At 39.9% G+C, this 9,564-nt stretch overlaps 1 protein-coding gene and 1 long non-coding RNA gene across 3 annotated transcripts; both read left to right on the top strand.

Moving 5' to 3' along the window:
- Window positions 1–91: 91 nt before the first annotated feature.
- On the top strand, window positions 92–2,587 carry LOC108671683 (the record flags this gene model as incomplete). Its single annotated transcript, XM_018159254.2, is given in 4 exon segments — window positions 92–240; window positions 667–805; window positions 1,636–1,819; window positions 2,362–2,587. Coding segments are annotated over 3 exon segments (459 nt in total), but the record flags the coding sequence as incomplete, so codon positions are not given.
- Window positions 2,588–7,474: 4,887 nt separating this feature from the next.
- On the top strand, window positions 7,475–9,314 carry LOC108671685. Of its 2 annotated transcripts, none has more exons than XR_001930828.2 (3): window positions 7,475–7,567; window positions 8,378–8,667; window positions 9,274–9,314. It is a non-coding gene; the product is annotated as an uncharacterized LOC108671685 (long non-coding RNA). The 2 variants fall into 2 exon arrangements; XR_001930829.2 differs by having other exon boundaries at window positions 7,475–7,555.
- Window positions 9,315–9,564: the final 250 nt, after the last annotated feature.

The raw sequence follows: 9,564 nt of genomic DNA on the forward strand, positions 1-9,564 counted from the left end.
ATTAATATCACGAAATGATGCACTCTTTATCACAAATGAAACATAATATCACTAATGATAATAAGATAGTTAATCATCACGTAATATACAGGTGCTGGAGGTGGCACAGCAGCGTTGGCAGGCCGCGTACGACGCCGCGCACGTCGGCCTCGCGGTTCCCCTCACTCGCCCTCAGCTCATCGCCCGCGCTGCTGCCCTCGGCGTCCCCGTCACTGAAGACAACTTCGACACCCTCTACAAGTGCGCCTTACGGATATAACTATGATGTTATTATTCGTTATGTATAGAATGATCGTGTTATTATACGTTACGTATATAATTATGATGGTATTATACTTTATCTATATAATTATAATGTTATACGTTACGTGTCTTGTTGTGTTGTGTTGTGTTGGTGCTGTCATATCTTCTCTCTGCTGCCACGTAACTGCATGTGCTGTTATGCATGTACTGTTAACTGCAATAACTGTTACGCCATCACGTTACTGTTATGCCATCACGTTATTGTTATGCCATCACGTTAAATGCCATCACGTTATTGTCATGCCATCACGTTACTCTCATGCCGTCACGTTACTGTTATGCCATCACGTTATTGTTATGCCATCACGTTACTGTTATGCCATCACGTTATTGTTATGCCATCACGTTATTGTTATGCCGCAGGTACCGGCCTGACGTGCGCCTCTGCCGCAACTGCTGTCACGTTGAGGCCTGCCCTCACTTCCTGAGGCCAAACCGACGCTTCAACTGCCACATCGAGGCCGAGAGGACAGCGCCTGACTACCCTCACACCCTGCACCTGGTGAGGCCACCTCCTACCCTCACACCCCTCACCTGGTGAGGCCACCCCCTATCCTCTCACCCTGCACCTGGTGAGGCCACCTCCTACCCTCACACCCCTCACCTGGTGAGGCCACCCCCTACCCTCTCACCCTGCACCTGGTGAGGCCACCCCCTACCCTCATTTACCACGGACACAATATCTTGTTACGCTCTCCTAACTATCATAGTTTGTTTAAATAATATAATAAATCTAAATCTATAATAATAGATCTAATAATCTATTAAATAATAACAATAATAAATCTAACGCTATCCTAACTATCATAGTTTGATAAAATATCAAGCAGATGTTTGCTCATGGTAATGAAGCATTCAAGTTCATTGCACCACCAAGAAGCAAGGTGCTGATGACGGCTTAGGAACTCCTCTATTAACATTGCATGAGATCGGCTGACGCTGGTCTCGAATTTTAAGTTCTGTTTGAATTTTTTGGCTGGAATCCATTTTTTTTTCTAACTTTTGGCTGTAAAAGGCGCCTGCTTCAGTCTACCGTGCATGCAGTAACACAAAATAAGAGATGATTAATGTCATTAATAGTTTACCTGGCAGGTTAGCTCGACGTTGCCAGGCTTGATAATTCTAGCAATTTTGGAATCCGTTATGCAAAATTTCGTCATCCCTGTTGTCTCTAATCCCGTTACAATAATAAAACTTAACAAATATTCACGAGATTAGTTCTTATTTAATTAAGAAGATATAAGCGTAGTGGATATAAATTTAGTGGCAATATAAATATAAGCTACATATATACTGTATATCTGTATTATATTATTGCTAATATAATTGCAGGTGGTGTCCCGTGACGCAGCAGGTGCCCCGGAGCAGCTGGTGCAGCAGGTGGCGAGCAGAAGCCAGGCGGGTACCCGCGACCGCCCCAAGCCGCCCTCCATCACCTCTACGGACCTGACCCACTTGAGGGAACAAGTGTGTCAACTGGCACAGGCCTACGTCGCCGTCTGAACATGCAGTAATGGTAATGGTAGTGGGTCATGATGATGTTGATACGTCATAGTTACGATGATAGCTTGACTTATTAGCTTATCAATGTGTACGGTAGTTAGCATATCCCTTAGAAATTTTAAAAATTGTTACTTAATTCAGGTTGATGATTTCGCGAAATCAAATTTACCATTTTCATGTTCTTTAAAAGCTGAAGTAGCATTATCATTGAAGAAAAATTCAAGTTATTTAGTGTAAACGATGAAGCAATTTTCTCAAAATTTGGACTTTTAAAAAAAATGTACTTGACCGACCATTTGTTTTGGTGTTAACCTGCCTTGTGAGCTCGCACGTTGCCACGCTCCTGTGTTACCAAATGTTGCTTATACTTATTTATATAATTTCTTATATAAATAAATATTATATTTGTGCTCTTCTTGTCTTTTACTTGAATTTATTCAAATGAGAATATATCTATAAAATATATATGAATTATCTATGAAACATATGACCATATTTATGAAATTAAACTCAATCAATCATTTGTCCGTTTACTCATCTGTTCATTTTGTGCAGATTTTCACCCCGGCCATCAACATAGCACTGCAGCGCTGGGACCAAAAATATATTCCTATTATAATAAATGAAGAGTTATTATAAAGTAATTATTATATATGTGATAGTTCTACTCTAGTTTCACTAATATACTCGCGATATTAAAGCAATAAATATTCGCACTAAGTTGTAATTGTGCTAATGCATCTTTTCATGGTGTATAAAGTTTTGTGTGTGTTCTCTCGGGTTGTGTTGTGCGTTTTGTATTTTTCCTTTGTTGTGAACTTTATTTGAATTAATTTCTTTGTGTTGATACGTTATCAAAACCCGCGGCCTCTTAGGTATAGTCTATATTTTACTACTCTTTATTGTCCTCAATTTTTATTATTTTTTGTACCATATTTGCTATTTTCTCTGCACTAATAAAAGAATTATGTACTGCATTCAGAGAAATGATTGGGTCATACTGTCCAAAGGTGGCACACTTGATACGCTTATTTTGATCTGCATAACGCAAAAAAAGTGGACAAATTTGGACAAATTATCACTTATTTCTCAGAGTGTGGTTGCTTGCCTACGGCATTCAATAATAAGATGTAATCTTAGATTTAATCCTCACACAAAGATTTCATTTCGATTTAAAATAATGCCTGAACACATAATTTTGCTTTCTCTCTGATTTGATTGCCTTACTGCCCGCATGTAAAAACGTTATAATCGAACACGTTATCGTCGTTAATACTTAAAATAAGTTAATACTAGAGAGTTGAATACATTAAATATGTATGTTACAGCTTCAAGTATAGCAAACACGATCGTAACCCTTCCAAGAATCCGACCAACTTGCCTTGACTGATTAATCGTACCCTAAACAGTACTGATAAATTATACCTTAAAAAGTACAGGTAAATTGTACCCTAAACAGTACTGGTAAATTATACTCTAAAGTCTAAACGGTAAGGATGATCTATACCTTAAACAGGACCGTTAAATCGTACCCTAAACAGTGCTGATAAATTTTACCTTAAACAATATTGATAAATTATACCTTAAAAAGTAAATGTAAATTATACCCTAAACAGTACAGGTAAATTTTAATCTGCTGATGAATTATTAATCATTCTCTTCTATGTGGTACCTCAATATTTGGAATGATAGACGATTTCTAATTATTTAGGTATTAACTCGCACAAAGGTATCCTGCGATACCTAAGATAATTTAGCAACCATTTACGACAGTTGCCACCCACGTGATGCAAGCGCCCTACTTTGTGCTCTTGTTTTTAGCGCCTAAATTAAGAGTAAATGTAGGCATTACTAAAAATTATTGCCTTATATTTAGTATTGGACGGTGTTAGGTAGCGAGTGGTGCTGTTGTACTGATGAAGTGAGTGGTACCTGATCGTACTGTAAAGGACCTAAAAATTTTACGTGATCACGAAAAGGATTAGAACAATGAATTATACCAAAGCGATATGATTATAACTAATCTGTTAAATGATGATGGCTCTTTAAATACAGGTGTTAACTTGAACCTTCTTTGTTTTATTTCGCCTTTGAACACATTAGGCAGCTTTCACGTCCTTGTTGGGTCTGTGGCTGTCAGCGTCGAATTCCTCTTTGTGGATTTGAATTACTAAATTTTCTCTTAAACGAAAATTAGTCAATTTTTTGTAAGGTAAGACAACAGGGACCGAAGTGGAGTGTTTCTATTAAGTCTTTTATATCGATAATGAGGGAAACTTGCTTATTGTGACATTTTAAAATATGCAAATAAGTGAAAATTTTTTGAAGGCTATGCCCTCAATGGCATTATAATGTAGCGACAACGCTAGAGATTAGGGTAACTTGTGCCTGTGGTCCAGATTGTTGCGACGTTAGTGACATGATTGCCGGTTAAAAACTTGTCTCTTGACCAGATTTAACGAAACTGACCCTGATGCTATAAGCCTACTAGTCGGGAGGTGTACAAGTTCAAGCTTAGACCGCTGCACGACTGAATAATTTGATGTCAGCTGACGGTTTTCGAGGGATATTGATAGGTTAACTCTGAGGTTAGATAAAGGTTTCGGTAACAGTAACACTGGATGGAAATATTAGTATTTCTGTTGTGACATTTAGGTAGCTGCCTCGGACGTAGGAGTGAGAGGAAAAGGAGCAGCTTATCCTTCCATTTGACTTTGACTTTGACAATATGATTTAAGGTCCTTGACGGTCCTGTTCATCGGTCGACAACAATTTTTATCAGCACCGCGCACGTCGCAGTGTCTGTTCCAAGATGATCGAAGCCTCATCACTTGTAGCATGAAGGGCTGTACAGGGCTGTGTTGTCCCTCCAGAAACTGTCGAACCTGCTCTTGAAGCTGTTTACAGATGGCGCTGTGACGACCGACTCTGGCGGACTATTCCATGAGTTAATTACTCGCTGTGAAAAGAAAATGCTCCTTACGCTGAGTCGGCATCTGCCTTTTGCGAGCTTAAGAGAGTGGCCTCTAGTATCCCTGTTGCTTGATAACTGGAACTCGGGCTTTAACACCCTGTACAGTCCATTTACGTATCGATAAGGTCACCCCGCAGGCGCCTATGCTCAAGACAGGGGAGACGCAACGCTTCTAGCCTGGCGGAGTATGGCAAATCTCTGATCGAAGAGAGGAGCTTGGTGCCCCGTCTCTGAACGTCTTCAATGTCAGAACATAGAGTCTTGTGAAACGGCTGGCAGGCAGAATGTCCATATTCAACTATGGGCCTCACAAGGCTCATGTAAAGCTGAACAAACAAAACTTCGTCGAGGAAGTGGAAATTACGCCGTATCACCCCCACCACCTGGTTTGCCTTTGACGTCACTCTTGCCACATGCTCCCCAAAATTCAGACAGCTGTCAACGAAGACCCACAGGTCCCTTTCTACTTCGCTCTCCCAAAGCTGTACCGTGTACGACTTCCTATCCTTTGTTCCCTTCATGACGTATTTTGCCTCACATTTCTTACTTCCTAGTTTCAGAACGTGACATTTCTCCTGATGGAACTTGAGTAACCAATCATCTGACTACTCCTGCATTCACTTGAGATCATTCTGCAGTGTTTGAACGGCGTTTGCTCTATCACTTCGGGCAAACACCTTCGCGTCATCGGCGAAGATCTTGACCATGTTAGTGCAGCAACTCGGCAGGTCGGTAATGTAAATGACGAACAGGATGGGGCCCAAAACTGATCCCCGAGGAACTCCACTAGTGACAGGTGCCAGAGTTGATCTCTCTCCATTAACAACAACGCACTGTGTTCTGCCAGATAGGAAGGCCTGGATCCAGCTCAATACTTTGCCCTGGAAACCATGTGATGAAACCTTGGACAGCAGTCTTCGGTGGGGCACAGAGTCAAAGGCTTTCATAAAGTCGGTATATTGACCTGCGTTCGCCCACCAAAACCTGAGCAGAGAGAAACTTCGTAATGGACCGTGAGAACGGGAACTTGGGAAGTAGTACGGGATATAATTTTTAGCGCATTTTCTCATTTATGGAAAAATGCACTATTGTGCTCGCTATGTCCGTCTGTCTGTCCGTCCGTCCGTCCGTGACTTCACGTTTTCGTCGACGAGAAAATGCGCTCTCTGTCACTCACTGCAGTGACTACTGAGTTAAATTTTTTTTTATTATTTGAGTTCTAAAGTCTATTTTATGTTAGATGTTTTGGTAGTCTAATAATTTCTTTGCGAGCTCTAAATTTTCGAGTGCAATGCGCTTTCGTAGCTAGTTTACATCCAGTAGCTCTTCTTCGATTCGAAATAGTTTTTCATTACGGCGAAAATTTAACGTTGTAATAGACGAAAATTAATTCGACGGTTAACTTTCAGGGCGATTGAAAATCTAAATGAAATAAATAATTTAAATCTGTTTTGCATCCAACACGACTGACTAAATATTATATCAAGATCTTTTGGATTGGATTAAGCAGAAGAGTCCAAGTTGTTGCGAACACCGGGATTGAGAATTGAGGTCGGGTAGATCCTGTATAGAAATTCAAGATTCTACAAGTAGTAGTCTCCAACAAGTCCTTCATCATCCTGAGTAGGAAGAATTATGTGTCCTCCGCAGGTGTATAATGTAGACTGTAGTATAGGTCCTACAACTGGTCCCTAATTTTGGGAGCGCAGCCGTGCACCACCAATTTTGTGCACCAATAAGCCCTGAATCGAACGCCTTAGATCTCTCCGGACCTACACCAATCAGCCGTGCACCACTCGGCTTTGTCCTCTTCCGGNGCATTGGGAAGAAAAGCTAATGCAGGAACTCACGAACAAGAAGCACGTGGACCGTCTACCTGTCCTTGTCAGCAGGAAAGGAGCCGTACAACTCCTCGGTGTTCCCAAGCTCGCCAACGGTACGGGGAGGGTGCGGAGCAATGCCGTCGTCGCGCTTCTGTGGGAGTTGGGGATTGAGGATCGTGTGCTGGCAGTTTTTTGATAGAACGGCATCAAACACAGAGAACATCCATGAACTTACTGTCGCCGCAGCATTCCAGGCGGTCATGGGAGGAACATTAGGCACACTGTTGACAGTTTCAGGCACAGTGGGAGTTTCTGGAGTTATGTGGGAGTGTTCAGTGGGAGTTTCGAAATTTCTACACATTAAGAAATCTCCATAAAGAAATCAGAGCGTGATGTAGGAGAGTGGGAAAACTATGTTTGAATTTTAAACCCACTGTGGACAACCCCAATGTTTAGACTCATTTCTTTGTTCACTCTACGGACCCAGTAAACCTGAGCCATAAGGGTAAAACTTTGACACCATTGAGCGACCTCTAAATATTAACTGATTCAAAAAATATTTTATAGATATTATTTAGGCCTCTGGAGGAACCCGTTTTTGAGGTAGGAACTTATTTTCAAGAAAAATAGTTTTTTGAGGACCACCCTACTTGGTAGTCTGTGAGCTCCCCGGAACTGAGTATCTTCCATTGGCGGGGTATACGCAAAATTCAAACGAGAGCATCTGCCTCATGAATTTTTGTTATGTCATAATGGAAATAATATTTATTTTATTTACTGAAGAAAGCTCACGCACGCCCAATAATCATTTCTAACGAATTTCAGTCATCCGCGTTTTAGTGCCGGTAAAAGTTAAAATTGGACTGGAGAATGGAGATGGAGCTTCTCAGCTTGCACTCTGCAGTTTGCGATCAGCGATTCAGCGTGCATCATCGGTGCATGGCAGCATGAGGTCGTAGAATTCGTAAGTCTGTTGAGTGTCGTCTAACTAAAAAATTTTCTGAAGACTAAAAGTACAAACGAGGTGGTTAAAGTGAATAGCTCAGGCTGAAATCTGATTACCTGAATTATTTATAAAAGCTGTATGTGTGCTTTTATGTCGGTAAAACGAACGTGCAACGGTGCACCAGTTGCTTCAAATTTAGTGATTGATTCAGGTGGATGGTGGTCACCTAAAGAGGGCTGAGGGGGACTGAAACAACTTTCATGGAATTTTTGGGGTATGCTTATAATTATCAAGCTGCTGTTCTAAACTTGACTTTGTTTGTTTTGTTTGCAGGCATTCAGTGTTTCTCAATTATATTCTGGAATATTGGGCAGAATTTTCAAAAAAATCATGGGTGAAATTTACAGTTTCATGGGTGATTTTGCAAAACATACAGTCCAAAAGTGTGTACATTTTCCATAACTTTTATGAAATATACAAATTTGCAATTTGAAAGGTTAAATAATTTGCAAGCATAGCACATACAGCTTGCTCTCTGTTTTTTTTGCTGAAAATTACAGTAGGTATGTGCGTAGCAGTTCATATTCTTTTCTTGTACTCGGTCTTGTTTTTTGGCCTTAAATACCTAGTGCTGAAGCACTATTATTCATCATAGGAATTATTTGTCTTGTGAATGTTGTTAAAAATAATACAATCTCAAAATATCTCTTTGATATTTCGTGACAGCTTCAAATGTTAGTAACAAGTTATGTAATTTTATCATGCATGTGTCTGCTTAGCAAATGTTTTGACCAAGTCTGCTATCACTAACTACTTTATTATGTGCAGGCAATAAGTTTAAGAGCAGTGAAATACTGGACTACTAGTGAGAAATTTTTTAGCATTCAATTGCCAGATTAGTTGCAAGAGAAAATTCTTCAGAAGAAATGAGTTGGGAGCGAGGCACTGGTCGTCCCCGCAGAGGAGGGCGTGGCATGCACAGACCTTTAGGCCATGGCCCTCCCCCTTTTGCCCACAAAATTAAGCCATTTGTGCCCAGGCTTCCTTTTGACATGGTTCTTTCTGAGTCTGCTTTCCCAAGAGCCAAGCCTGCACCTGATGAGTCTGCTTTTACACAAGTAAGTTGGGCATTGATGAGACTATTTAAATTGGTAGGTATGGTATTTACTTTTTTAATCAGGTTTTGTTGAAGACCAATGAGTCATTATTAATTTTATTATTAACAATTTTTTATAATTCATCACAGTTTCTATGTTCAATTGATTAGAGCAATAAGAAATTTGTTAATAAGAATTCTCTCTCTGGAATTAAACATTCATTGAAGAATATCTTCTGCATAACAGCACCATTAAGTTCAGTACCGTACTGCATATTCATGGACAACTGGTATGACACTATATTCTTAAAGAGTCTTTAACTTTTCATAAGCAGGGTATATATTAGTTGATTAATATATGTAAAGCTCAGTTAATAAAGTAAAATTATCAGTTACCAGGTAATGAGCACAATGATAATCTTTTGATTAAAATTTTGTGTTTGATTTCATAATGATTGTCAAGACTCAAGAGGCCATCATTATTCAGATAAATCTTACTTGATAGGTAAATGGGTCTAAGATACTTTGTTCAATGGTCCTTATTTTTTATTTTAATTCATTTAAGTATAAAAAAATGCCAATGATAAATAAAATATATTGATCAGTAATTATTGTTCTCTTATTGCAGGCTCTGTTGAAGCGCAACAACGACCTCTCCCCCACACCTGCAACACCGTTTGTTCCTCACACGCTTGTTCCATTTGTTTAGACACTGCTTGTTCCTATGATGCCATGGCACGAGTGTTGAAGTTGCAATATTATAATTGTACTCTCAGAGAAATAACAAGACTTTATCCAAATAGCAATGCTTTCTTTTGCCCCTGTGTGGGTCCAGTTTAGCCTGGCAAACAATGCATACCTGAGCTATCTCCACTCTTAGTTTGAACTGTGTAAGGAATTATGTTGATATTTGGGCAAT

This window comes from Hyalella azteca, unplaced genomic scaffold (genome assembly GCF_000764305.2).
Source record: "Hyalella azteca isolate HAZT.00-mixed unplaced genomic scaffold, Hazt_2.0.2 contig10342, whole genome shotgun sequence".
Lineage (NCBI taxonomy): Eukaryota > Metazoa > Arthropoda > Malacostraca > Amphipoda > Hyalellidae > Hyalella > Hyalella azteca.